Here is a 13,566-nt window from a genome sequence, read left to right as displayed (position 1 = left end):
CAGGATCTGGTTCTTCTCAGGTTTGGATCCAGGCAGGCTCTGAGACTGGGGGAGCAGGGGAAAGAGGGCGCAGGGCAGGGGGCAACCCCTCAGCCCCTGCCTCAGCCCTCCCCAGTCCCCCGGCCCCCAGGCTTCAGCTTCTCCAGGGTTCTGCTCACTGTGGACAGGCTGCTACGGGCTCCTGTGGGAGAGACCAGGACAGGGTGGCTGAGTAGACAGATCCTGGGTCAGAGCCTCCCAGAGGGACCTGGGGTCAGAGGGGATAGAATGGGGAGGAAGGGACTCTCGGGGGGCAGCGTGGTTTAAAGAGACATGGATGGTCAGAGTGGCCCTTCAAGAGGAAAGCAACATGATGTGGGAGTTAGAGGCAGGACTGGGGGCTAATGGCCTGGTTTCTGGCCCCACCATTTCCCAATTGAGTCTCATAACCTCCCTGGGCCTCAGGCAGTTCAGTTCAGTTCAGTTACTCAGTCGTGTCCAACTCTTTGCAACCCCATGGAGTGCAGCATGCCAGGCCTCTCTGTCCATCACCAACTCCCGGAGCTCGCTCAAACTCATGTCCATCGAGTCGGTGATGCCATCCAACCATCTCATCCTCTGTCATCCCCTTCTCCTCCTGCCTTCAATCTTTCCCAGTATCAGGGTCTTTCCAATGAGTCAGTTCTTTGCATCAGGTGGCCGAGGTATTGGAGTTTCAGCTTCAGCATCAGTCCTTCCAATGAATATTCAGGACTGATTTCCTTTAGGATGGACTGGTTTGATCTTTTTGCAGTCCTAGGGACTCTCAAGAGTCTTCTCCAACACCACAGTTCAAAAGCATCAATTCTTTGGGGCTCAGCTTTCTTTATAGTTCAACTCTCACATCCATACATGACTACTGGAAAAACCATAGCTTTGACTATACGGACCTTTGTCAGCAAAGTAATGTCTCTGGCTTTTTAATATGCTGTCTAGATTGGTTATAACTTTTCTTCCAAGGCACAAATGTCTTTTAATTTCATGGCTGCAGTCACCATCTGCAGTGATTTTGGAGCCCCCCAAAATAGTCTCTTGCTATTTCCACTGTTTCCCCTTCTATTTGCCATGAAGTGATGGGTCCAGATGCCATGCTCTTATTTTTTTGAATGTTGAGTTTTAAGCCAACTTTTTCATTCTCCTCTTTCACTTTCATCAAGAGGTTCTTTAGTTCTTCGTAACGGTGGTGTCATCTGTGAATCTGAGGTTATTGATATTTCTCCCAGCAATCTTGATTCCAGCTTGTGCTGAAGCATGTTGCATAAGTCAGGCATTTTGCATGAGGTACTTTGCTTATAAGTTAAATAAACAAGGTGACAATATACAGCTTTGATGTACTCTCACAATTTGAAACCAGTCTGTTGTTCCAAGTCTGGTTCTAACTGTTGCTTCTTGACCTGAATACAGATTTCTCAGGAGGCAGGTAAGGTGATCTGGTATTCCTGTGATCCGCACAGTCAAAGGCTTTGGCATAGTCAATAAAGCAGAAGTAGATGTCTTTCTGGAACTTTCTTGTTTTGTTAATGATCCAACGGATGTTGGCAATTTGGGCCTCAGTTGCCCCATATATAAAGTGGGGCTAATTACAGTACCTGCCCCATATGGCTGTTCTGAGAATGGAACAAATCAACATATGGAAAGTGCCTGGAACAGTGTCTGGGATGGAACCTTTTGCTGAGTGCTCAGTGTCCTACCATGGGCAGCAGACACCAGAGGTGGGGATACCTTTGAAATACTCTTGCCCTGGAATTTTCCAGTGTGGCGGGATGGAAGAGGAGGGAGATGCCCCGTTTTGGGTACCAACTCTGAGAGTTGGATTCCACTATGGGAGAGGAGAGTGAGAAAATAACGGCATTGGGCTGGGGCAGTATGGTGCTATACTGGGCCTGACAGAGAAACCTTGGGGACCAGAGGGGCTGAGCTCCCCTGGGAGCAAGAAGCATTTTGACTAAGCTTGTGGAAGAACTATGCAACACTTCTGTCTCCCTGTGCTTGGAGAAGCCCCCTTTGCACTTCCATCATGGTGGCTTCTCTGGGCTGTGTCCCCAGAGGGGAAGATGGAAGATAGACTCTGGAATTTCTGGAACTTACCCTCTTTATTTCCATTGGTGCTGGATCTTCCCTCACCATGGTCTGCCCCTGGCTGGGGGTGGATTCTCAGGCTCCCTGTAGGATGAGAGCACCCCAAGCCTTGTGGTTACTGAGCCATTCTCAAATCAAGTCCAGCTCTGGGAAGGGAAGTCCTTCCTGTTGTCTACTCCCCATCCTGGCTGCTGTCTTTGCTCCATTACTTTCCTTTATGTCTCCTACATGATCTGCACAGATTTGGGGAGGGGAGCGAAGGTGGAAGAAATGGGCCCTTGAAGGAGAAGACAGCAGATATTTAAGGAGGTGGGGGTCCTGGGGAGAACTGGGATGAATGTGTAGGACTGACGGAGATGGGAGCACCTATGTGGGGAGCTGAGATGAGGTGGGGAGCTATCCAGGGTCCTGAGGTCTCAGGGCAGCTAGAGGGTCTTTATGGAAGCTCAGGGATGAAGTAGGGTTATCTGGAGATCTCCGAGGCTTTGGGGAAGGAGGAGAACTTATCAGGGGAGATGGGGGTTCTAGGTCCTCTGAGCCAGTTCATGGACTTAGTGGAAGGCTGGAGTCTGTGTGCAATCACAGCAATGACTACACAACACACACACTCATACACAGCATCTCTAACACACGCAGCCAGTACAGTCACACATGTGGGCTTGGCTGCACTGCAGTGGGCTGCAGACTTACACACAGAGGGTCTCACGCAGTTCTTGGCGGAGGTGGGGACAGGGGAGAGGACTCACCTATCGTGGGCAGGATGTGGTCCAGGTTGAACCGAGACTTCAGGAAGGGGTAGGCCAAGATGAGGAGCCCTAAGAGGAGAGACACGGAGGGGTTCTGTGATGAGGAGGGAGCCTGTTTAGGGTGAGCTGTATGAAGCTGTGGGCTCTGAGCCTGGGGCTGGGTTATGGGTGGGCATGGGAGGAGCATGAGTGGGCAGAGTTGGGACTGTGGGTGTGTGAATGTAGCCTGTGAATGTGTGCATCTGTTGGGGGGGCATTCCCCAACACCCAGCCCCAGGAGGGGGTGGGGAGCAGTGCCTTTGGGGGAAGGGGTTACAGGCTGTGAAGGCGCAGGTTCCTGGCTCCACCTGCCCAGGTGATGGCAGGCTGGGTTCTTCCTTCCTCTGAAGCTGGAAATGGGCCCATGGGCACCCTCAACTCTGGTTCCCCACCTTCCCCTGGAGACCCCAAGGGCAGGACTGGAGGCTCCTTAGGGAGCTGGGGAGGGGGTAGCGGAAGAAGGGGTCCTGCTCCGTCACTCCCAAGGGCTTGGCCCCTGGCCTGAGTTCACAGGTGCAGATGCCAGAGCCCACCGACCTGGTGCTTCTGGTTCTGCCCGGGGCCCAGGGTGGTGGAAGGGGTGAGGGATGGTACCCAGCACTACTGTGGGGATGTCAGTGGGCCTGGTCCAGACAGACAGATGCCTGGACAGACAGATCTGCTGCGGCAACATTCCAGGAAAGGAAAGGAAACCCTTGGTCTGAGCTGGATCCTGTCGGGGCTCAAGCGGGTGGGGGGTCCCACAGAGAACTCTGTCCTTCTCTACACACCTCCCACCAACTCATTCAGAACAAGCCTGTGAGTCCTAACGCTAACTCAAGAGTCCAGGGCTTGGGACTGGGGAGCCAGAGCGGGAGTGGCCCAAGAGCAGTGTTCACCAGCTCTTGCTCCACGCCTCCTCACCCCTGCAGTGTGCCGTGGGAATCTCACCCCAGCCTCCTTCTCCTTCCCAGTACCCCTGATGGCTGCCTTGCTCACATCTCCATCTTCCATCCTCCCCAACTGATTCCTGGTGGCCCAGCTCTTCCCTCCATTGCTTGCTCACCTGGCCATGGTCCCCTCACCCCGCCCCCCACCCCAGCTCCCTCTCTGAGCCCAGCACCTTCTCACCCAGACCAGCAGCTCCAATAAAGACCCCGCCCATGGCAGCTGCAGCTTTGGAGATGGAGACACCGATGATGATGCTGCCAGCCACCAGGCCGAGGGCCACGCAGGCCAGCTGCAGGCAGCGGAAGTCTCTGCTGCTGACGGGGATGTCCATGCCGGCCTACCCAGGGCACTGCCTCCACCAGCGGAGCCTGTCCCCGGAACAGCTCTGGAGGTCTCGGTCCTCTTGGATGTCTGCTTGCTGGAGCTCCACCTTCAGGAAGAAAGTCTCTGGGCAGTAAGATTCTGGGCTGCTAACCTTTGGGTTTATCTGCAACCCTATCCCACCACAGTCTCAGGGGCCCCACCTTGAGCGAAGATCTCTCCCAGATCACCCCAGCTTACTCTTCCTCCCTTATAGGCCCCTGAAGCTGGAAGCCACTCTCGGGATTCCTGACTGACCACATCCAGCCTTGGCTACCAGAGCTCTGGAGAGCTGGGCCTGTGCCCTGGGGGTTAGCCCCGCCAGCCTCCTCTTGGGAGAACTCAGCCTGAGCTTCCCTGCCCAGGACATCCTGCCCCAGGTCCCTGGAGCCTGCTCAGGTGCCACTGAGCCTCAGCCTATTAAAGTTTAAAGCAAGTTGCAAAGGGGAGGGGGTCCAGAGGACCAAGCTTCCTCAGAGATGTAGGCAGCAGGAGGTGCTGAGTTATTCATGAGGTTGCAATGTGAGTTGCTGCCCACAGGCCCATGAGGGCAGTCAGCCAAGGTTCCACTGTGGGTCCTGGAAGGGGCCGGATGAGCCGGTGGCGTCATCTGGTGCTTGGCAGCCAGAGATGTGAGGACTCCTGGCCACATGCTGAGGACCCACTCTGCTGCCCCTTTGGTTGGAGGTGAATCCAAGGTCCCTGCTTGGGGACTTGGAGATGGGAACCTGGAAGGAGACCTGGATGAGGCTCACGAGACAGACAGGAACAGCGACAGGGCCAGGAGGAGGAGAGGGGGAGGGTCCTTCCATGGCCATTCTCTACTTCCACCCTGGCCCCCTCTGGGCCCCAGGCAGGTGAGGATGGTCTCTTCTCTTCAAGTAGGCTCCTTTTCAGTTGCAGTGGGATGAGAAGGGGAGCCCCTCCAGCTACCCTGGGGTCCTTGGTCGGGGGGCTAACAGGGAGGAGCAGTGGCGGGGGCAGGGTGGGAGGACACACATGCAGGCTAGGGGCCAGGGTTGGGAGGAGGGATTGGCAGGGGCCGGGTTATCAGCAGCCGGGATCAGGAGATTGGGACAAGGCTGGCGCCTCCTGACCTCCAGGCTGAGCTCTGTCCAGCCTGTCTGACCTACTTGCAGGATCCACCAAGTGAAGATAGGGCAGTGGTAACCCCCCCCACCCCAGCCTGGCCCAGCCCTGTCCCGTACCCTGCGCCAGCCCTCAGCACTAGTTGCATTCTCTGGCCCTTTGTGGATCACCACAGTCCCCGGGGTCCCATCACCAGCCCCAGTGGCCTCTCTGTGGGTCGCCTGTCTCTCCCCTCCATGTCTGCATCAGACATAGCCAGACCCAAGGTCTCTGGCCTCCTGCTGCCCCCACAGCCCCTGTCCCCCTTCTCCTCTGTGGCCCTTCTGCTGAGTGTGTGCGTGGCTCCCGCTGCCTGGGGACCCCTCATCCTGTGGAACTCTGCTTGGGCAGCCCCAGCTCTGAGGAGCCACTCCTGATGGCAGCTGAGTGGTCATGTCACCACGCTGAAGTGCTGGCCACCTGCCCCTATTCTCTGTCTCCTCTGTAGACTGTGGGCCCCTTGAGGGCAGGTTCATGGACTGAGCGCCACTGTACGGCTAGAGGGCACGTGGTGTGGGCTTCCGGCCGCAAAGACGTTGCCCAGGGAGGGCTCGGGCCTGCCCAACCATCTCGGATTGATCTCGGGCGCCGTGGGAGCTCTGTCCCTAACTGGAGGCTTTCCTGGTGGGGATAGAAGCCTGGGAAGACCAAGGTCATCTGACCGAGCTTCAGCTGAGGGAAGGCCCCGCCAGGAAGCTGGAGTGAGCCCTCGGCAGGGCAGGTGTGAACTCAAAGGTGTGGGGAAAGGAGGGTTGACCACAGAACACCAAGGGGCCCCTGAGCTGTGTTCCTGGCCCTCATCGGGGAAGCCCCTGGGGGTGGGCGTCTCCAGCCACAGCTGCAGCTGCCAGCATCCCCTGTCCCTCCCACCAGGATGAGGTCTGATTACTCTTCTAATTAGTCATCAAATGACAGCCGGGTCTCTGTCACACGTAATTGATCCCCCACTGACTAGTTTTAGAAAGAGCCATCAAAATAATCGTCCATGGAAACGTGTTCCTGAGACATCAAGCTTTGGGAACCCGAGCACCCCCTCCAACGCCCTTGGCCTCCATTAAGTGTTTTCATAACTCTGGCTGGGTGAGGCCTGTCCGGCTCTTCTCCCGTTGTCAGGCTGAGGGTGATGTGTGCACGCCATCAGCAAGACAGCACTCTGGTTCCACATTCTGAGGTGGGAACCTCACACTGTGGGCCTCACCTTGCTCATCTGGTGAATGGGGATGAGGATGGCAGGGGAGTCAGGGGTGCCTGTTCATTGTGAGTTTCCGATTCCAGAACACTCTGATCTCTAAAAACTGGAGACAAGTTCTAAATTAGAGATTTTCTTTGACATTGTAAATCCCTCTGGGCAGAGAGGCAGAGCAGAGACTGTGGAGGAGAGACACATCGAGCCATCCTCAGTTACAAGATCACAGAACTTCCCAGCTCCTTTCCAGAACAGATGGGGACACTGAGACATGGGGAGGTGGAAGGACAGCCCGAGTCCGCGATGGATTCCGGCGTCCAGCTTCCCTGCTCAGTTGGGAAAGAGGCCAGCACATTTCTAAACTGTCTTCTCTGAGGTGGGAGGAACTGGCAACCCCACCATCAGAGGGAGATATTGTGTTCAGAAGAATCAGGCCAAGTCCTGCATGCTTCCCTCATGACAGGAGTGTCACTAAAGGCCACTGCAAATTTGTGACATCTCCTCTTCTGTTTATTCACACTGTTCCTGGGGTTCTCAAGGCAAGAATGCTGAAGTGGTTTGCCATTCTCTTCTCCAGGATTGATTACAAATGGAGACAGGAATTTTTTCCTGTAGCAATTTTAGCCGTACCAGCCCTGAAAAAGCAAATGTATGCTTGCCCTTGGGTGGTGCTATCACAGGTAAATGAGATGGAAGCCCAAGGCTCTAGAGACTGACCACCCCACATTTCCCCACCCCCAAGCTCAGAGCCCCCCCGTGCGCCCACTGAAGCCTGGGTCCTCCAGGCCCCTGGATCCAGAGTGTGGCTGGGCCTTGGGTCACCACTGAATTCTGTCAGAAAATCTCTTCTTCTCATCTGGAGGCTAGGGTTGGAGGGGGCCTGCCTCTGCTCTTTCCTCCCCGGAAGCAGGAAGTCCAAGAGTGGCATGGGGTGGAGAGGAAGGGTGGGTGAAAAGACCTCAGCTTGGTTTAGTTCTGTTTATTTTCCTTGAGGGCTGGGGACCCTGGAAAGGAGTGTGATTAATTCACCGATCCCCTGGGGGATGGGCAGCTTTCCCGGACTGTTCAGAAGCTGAAGTCAGGGAAGTGGCTTCCAAGGCAACTGCTACCATGGCAACAAGTGCCAGCCGTTGGGGGGACCTTGCTTCTCACTGCTCCCCTCAGACCTCAGCAGCTGGAGCAGCTGGCATGGGACCAAGGCACTGCTGATCGCTGAGCTGGATCTGGTGAGGGGCAGTCAGCCAGGAGGGAAGAGGGGCCGTCAGAGCTCAGGCAGGTGGACCCCAGGAGAGAGAAAGACTCCAGCACTGTCCCTGACCCCCCATGGAGCTCAGACAGGAGTGCTCAGTGTCCTTGAGAATCAGGAAGGGCTGGAGCTGAGGCCTGCCAGCCTGGGTCTGGGGCATTCCCACCCTCTCCTAAGGGCAGCTAGCACATGAGCATAGAGCTGGGACACTGGCTGCCACAGTTCCAGGTTCCAGAGCCTCACTTAGCATGTCTGCCTTGGCCCAGCACAGCCAGGCACAGGGCCTGGTCCCCAGAAAGGGCGGGAGACTTCCCAAGGTCACCAGTGAAACAGTGACAAAGACTAGAACCCAGGGCCCCTGGCCCCCAACCTGGCTCTTCCCCTGGCAAAACAGCTGCCCTTTGGGGACAGGGACCCTGGCTCAGAGGGACAGAGCAGAGTGTCAGCAGAAGAATCCCACAAAGGGCCAGAGGTCAGCCCCATGTGGAAAACCCAGACCCACCTCCACCCACACAAGACGCTTACCTCATCTTCATCACTGGGGCCCAGTTGAGCAATTCTAGCCCAGGAGACAATAATAACAACAACTATCACAGCTAACAGGCTTCCCTGGTGGCTCAGAGGTAAAGAATCCGCCTGCCAATGCAGGAGACGCGGCTTCAATCCCTGCATTGGGAAAATCCCCTGGAGAAGGAAATGGCAGCCCACTGCAGTACCCCTGCCTGGAAAATCCATGGAGAGAGGATCCTGGTGGGCTACAGTCCATGAGGTTGCAAAAGAGTTGAACACAACTTATCGACTGAACAACAATCACAGCTAATATTTACTGAGCACTTACTATGTGTGCTTGGAACTGCTCTAAATACATTTATTAATTTGTAACTTCACAACAGCACCATGAGATAAACATTAGCTTCCCCAGTTTCTGGTTTAAGAAACTGAGACTCTTGGAGAATTAAGTAACTTGCCCAAGGCCAGTAAGTGAAACAGCTGGGATTTGAACCCAGGCAGCACAGCTCTGGGCATCAGGTCTGTGGGAAAAATTCCACTTCTACCTTCCTAGCTCTACAGCTGTGGGCAAGCTGTTTTGTTTTTTTTTTTCTTTCTCTGCTTGGTTTTTCATGTTAAGTGCCATAAAATAGCACCTTAACTCATATGACTGCTGTGAGAATTAAATGAGATGCCTGTGAGCTTCTCAGAAAGTACTCAGTAAGTGCATGATAATGCCAGCAAAACCAAAGTAGGCACAGTGGTTGAGAGCGCAGAGCCATGGACAAGAGAGACCTTGCCAGGTGCACCCAGTGGGTAGGATGGGGGAATACTTGGTCCAGGAAGCTCCTGTAAGTCACACCCTGCTGGGCCAACCTGGAGGACTGACCAGGGTGGGGTTGGAGTCTAGACACAAGACTCACACCCTGGTTCCAAGTCCCCTGGGACAGGGAGACTTAGGGTCAAAACGCTCAGAGTCTGCAGGCCTGTTTATCCAGCCTATCCCACATTGGGTAGACGAAGGGATGCAAGGATGACAAGGGTTCCTGAAAGGAAATGACCATCATCAGAAAGTACATCCTCATCACCATGGAGGGTTCACAGTGCGGAGCAGCTGGCAGCCTGGCCCATGACTCGCTCCCACAGCGAAGAGCCCTGCACCCCGTCTCGGCTCTCTACTCTCCCAGGGAGAAAAGCTGGCAGCAGAGCCCAGTCGACTGCCCTGACACTCGGACCTCCCTCTGCCGCCTCCTTAGGAATTTCTTTTTTTGAAAATTTGTACCTTTAAATGTTTAAAAAAATTTTTTTAATCATTTATTTGGCTGGGTCAGGTTTTCACTGCATCATGCGGAGCTTTTGCTGTGGCACATGGACTCGCTAGCTGTGGCACACGGTCAGGAGCACCTGGGCTCAGTAGTTGCGGCAGGTAGGCTTAGTTGCTCTTCGGCATGAGGGGTCTTAGTTCCCCGACTAGGGAGCAAATTCACACCCCCTGCATTGCAAGGCAGATTCTCAACCACTGGACCACCGGAGAAGTTCCTTCTTGGGAATTTCTAAAGGCCCTTCCCAAACAGCCCTCTGAGTCTGGTTCTGAGGATTACTAGGGCAACGGGCATGAAGCCCTCTGCTTGACAAACATGTGGATGCAGGTGCTGTTTTTTTTGGTTGCCAACTCTGGGAGGACAAACAGTCCTGGGCACACAATGGAGCCTCGAGGAAGGCTCAGTGCTGCTTCAGACAGAGGGGACTCGGCTCTGCTTGGGTGGGTGGGCTGGGTTGGGGACAGGGTACACCTGTTGAAGTGCTCTTTGAGGTTAGCTTGCGTGAAGGCTGCTGACATGGCCTCTTCCACCTGATGGGAGATCCTAAAAGGCAGAGGCTGCTTCCTACTTCTCTCTGGGTCCTGGCACAGAGTAAGAGATTGACAGATGGTGGGTGAATTTCATTTCCTCACCTAAAAAAGAGAAGCAATGATCTCTCCTTCACCTTGTGTCATGGATCCGATGAAGTGCTGTATTTAGAGGTCTTGACAAGAGGCACCCCACCCCCCCGGCTAGACTCAGCCCCTCTCCAGAATGCCTGTCTCCTCTTCAGGACTGCAGGTGAAGAAAGGACCGCCAGGAAGACACCAGAATTGAAGACAGTTTTATTAAAATAAGTGCAATTTGTCCTTGCACCCTATAAACATCTGACATATGCAAATCGATTTTCTTGGGTAACTAAGCAGCTCAGCTATCTGATGCGGGATATGCCTCTGTGCTCACCAGCAGCGGAGACCACATGGCTCCAACCAGAGTGGCTGGGCAGCCTCCAGACTCGCATCACATCAGGCACAGAGCTCCTCACTGCCCCAGACCTGCACTGCCCTCCGAAACAGGCCCGAGGGAGGAAGCAGCAAGACACACTGGTCTCTAAGTCACTCATCATCTGAACAGCTTAAAACCAGTTAAGAGTAACAGAAATAGCTGATTAACATCTTCCAAATGCATGGACATTCAGGAGAAGTGGGAGCCCTAAGAGCTCTGGAGAGTCCATGGGCTCATAGGGGGAGTTAAAAGTCTCATCTCTGCTGGAAGAGTGTGGTTAAAAAAAAAAAACAACCCCCCCCCCCCCCCCCGCATCTTTAAAAACAAAATAATACTGACTTTAGCAGCAATCCCAAACAAGGAAGAGGATGATAAATGAGGGACACATTTCGGTCACGGCAAAGAAAGATTATGTGCTTCTCTGCGCTATCGACTGGAAGACTGATCTGGCTTCCTGAATTGAGGGGATGGCTCCGCTTAGCCATGGGGGAGGACGTCCGGAGGACACAGGAAGGTGGAAGGACCGCCAGAGGCAGGTGACAGTGTGAGGAGAGGGAAGAGCCTCTGTCAATGGACGCTTCTCAAGGCTGGTTCCCTGAAGGCCGCAGCCCCAGCCCTACAGCTGCCTGGTGGTGAGAGTGGGCTGGATCCTCCATCCACGGGCAGGCGGGTGAGCAGGTGGGCAGGAGCCCAGTAAAGAGACGTCCCTGCCGCAGGCCATTATGCAAAGTGACAAGTGATTGCTTTCCTTTTCAAAGATGACCCTCCCCCGCCCTTTGGAAAAAGCTTTTTCCTTGAGGACTCTGGGGACAGGAGGATGAGAGCCTTCTTGGAGGAAAAGGCCTGGAAGGAGCTGCAGAGCAGGCCCCTCACAGGTTTCCAGGGTGGCAGGGCTTGGACAGGCCTGGGGCCCAGAGTGGGTCAGGGCGCTGGCGTTGTGGGTGTTGGGCTGGGCGGTGCATCTCCACTGCGACCTGCCTGGGCCAGCGCCCTCCGTCGGGCCAGGCGGGACTTGGAGGGAGGGGAGAGCTTCACAGAGCAGAGGCCCTCAGCCAGCGCCTCAGACTCCTCGGCCAGCTTGTTCTGCTCGTTCTCCTCGTGCTGAGACAGCTGGCGGTTAAGGGCGATTGCCTCGGCTGCGAAGAGCGTCAGGTCCATTGTGCTGCTATTCCTGCAGGGATGAGGGAGGGGAGCACAAAAGAGAGGAAGGCAGGGTTCAGCAGGGTCCGCTGGCCAGCTCCCTGACACCCACACCAGCTGCTGCGGTTCTGTGCTCCCACTGGACTTTTCCAAGCCGGCACAGGTTGCTCTCCCCATAGAGATTCTTGCATGGGTTTAGAATCTGACTCACTGGGGCTAGAAAGGCTTTGAGCCTCAAGGACAGCCTCTGGACTTAAGAGTTGGGACAAATGCTCCCTTCTATCCAGAGCCCCCTCTTCTGAGCTCTCAGGGCTCTGCACACAGCTCCACCAGAGGAAGGGCCACGACACATGAAACTCACCCACATACATCCCACTCTGTCAGGATGGGGGGCTCCAAGAGCAGGGGCCGTGCCTTTACGTCTGAGTCCCAGAACCCAGCTCTGGGTTTGCTGAATCAGTATTCTAAGGTGGACCTGAGGTTTGGAGCCTCAAAGATTCTGGATGCAGCTCTACAGAGTCAGGGAGGAACCCAAGTTGGACTCAAATGATTTGTGATTATAAAGTGTAAGACTTCCCTGTTTAATTCTGGGAAACTGGCCAGGAGGTTGGCTTCCAGAGTCTTTAGACCTGGCTCTTGAGGAATAGGGAGTGCTCACTGGGAACACGATCTGGTGTTAAAAGGCACTAGAGTCAAACAGATCTGGTTCAAAGTCTCACTCCCTAGGCTACTGGGTGTATGCATGTGTGCTCAGTCGTGTCTGACTCTTTGCAGCACTATGGACTGCACCCTTAAGTTACCTTCTATTCCTCAGTTTTCTCATCCATAAAATGGAGCAATAGGAACATCCCTCTTTTAAATTTATTGTAAAGCTTACGGGATACAACACATGCAAAGCCCTTAATACGAAACCTGGTGGGTGGTATTTCTTATACAGTGACTGTTATTACTGTCTGTCTAGTAGTATATATGACTCTTGGTCCCTCTGCCTTTCAGGGCCCAGATTTCTGCTCCTTTTAACAACCCCCTGCAGCAGGAGGGAACCTTGGTGTGCTTTGGGCTGTAAATAGTGATTTCCAGCTACGATTCATGAGGATCCACAAAACAGGTTTTTCTTCTGCAAACAGCCTAGAGAGGGATCTTAAAGATGCTGGGGCAGGGGAAACCAGGTGGAAGAAGAGAAGAGAGGGAGCAGATTTACTGTAGAGAGAGACAAGGAAGAGAAGCTGGGAGAGGGAGGCCAGACATCTGAGCTTAGAGATGGGCTCCATGTTCCCCACCTTGGCCCCAGCATGGCTGAGAGCTTGAAGGGAAAGTTAAAGCCAAATGAGGACGGGAGGTGAGTGTGACAGGAGCATTTACCTCTGGAGGACTTGCGGCGTGGGGAGTCCCCTTTCTGGAGCTTGCTAGAACAGGAAGGACAGATGTGTGGGTAAGTGCTGCCCCCTCTTTCAAGAGCAGCCCCTACCCAAGCCAGCAGAGGGGGCAGCTTACTAGAGGTTCGGACCCAGCACACGGACTTGCCAAGCATGCCGAGAGTCAGACCTTCCAAGGAGACAGCAAGCAAGGCACAGCACCCAACCCAGCTGCCTCTGCGTGGAGAGCCCTCTCTCTCTCCCTGGTGAAGTCCTAATCACCCTCCGAGACCCCAGCTCCAGGGTCAATTCCCCGTGAGACATTCCCCTCATCCTACTGCCCCCCAAGCCCTGTCCCAAGCAGAAGTGGGTGCTTGTCCTATGGTGCCGAGCACTTTAGATAAGCATTTGCCATCCTATCCTCATGTCCTCTTGGCTCCCTCTCCCCATCAGAACATGAAGACAGGACCCTGGTCCTGCTCCTCCCACTACTGCCAGAGCCTGTCATGCGGCAGATGCTCAGTATAGACAGAAGCTCTTGGGT

General features: G+C 54.6%; 2 protein-coding genes across 8 annotated transcripts in view; both read right to left on the bottom strand.

Annotated features, from left to right (window-relative positions):
- Window positions 1-101: 101 nt before the first annotated feature.
- On the bottom strand, window positions 102-4,143 carry KNCN (kinocilin). Its single transcript, XM_061119754.1, has 4 exons — window positions 3,993-4,143; window positions 2,844-2,912; window positions 2,107-2,181; window positions 102-181 (listed from the first exon to the last, which is right to left on the bottom strand). The coding sequence occupies exons 1-4, from the start codon at window positions 4,141-4,143 to the stop codon at window positions 102-104; spliced, it is 375 nt and encodes a 124-aa protein (XP_060975737.1).
- Window positions 4,144-10,352: 6,209 nt separating this feature from the next.
- MKNK1 (MAPK interacting serine/threonine kinase 1) overlaps window positions 10,353-13,566 on the bottom strand; it is a 48,730-nt gene continuing 45,516 nt past the window's right edge. For 6 of the 7 annotated variants that reach the window (XM_061121990.1, XM_061121992.1, XM_061121994.1 and 3 more), the window contains 2 exons: window positions 13,030-13,073; window positions 10,353-11,698 (listed from right to left, as the gene is read on the bottom strand). In XM_061121990.1, the coding sequence (XP_060977973.1) occupies window positions 11,449-11,698; window positions 13,030-13,073 (294 nt within the window). In that variant the 3' untranslated portion in view covers window positions 10,353-11,448. The remainder of the gene's footprint in view (window positions 11,699-13,029; window positions 13,074-13,566) is intronic. The other variant, XM_061121996.1, reaches the window with a different exon arrangement.

The sequence above is a fragment of the Dama dama genome, chromosome 20, assembly GCF_033118175.1.
Source record: "Dama dama isolate Ldn47 chromosome 20, ASM3311817v1, whole genome shotgun sequence".
NCBI classification, from domain to species: Eukaryota; Metazoa; Chordata; class Mammalia; order Artiodactyla; family Cervidae; genus Dama; species Dama dama.
This window is presented reverse-complemented; position numbering and strand designations above follow the sequence as displayed.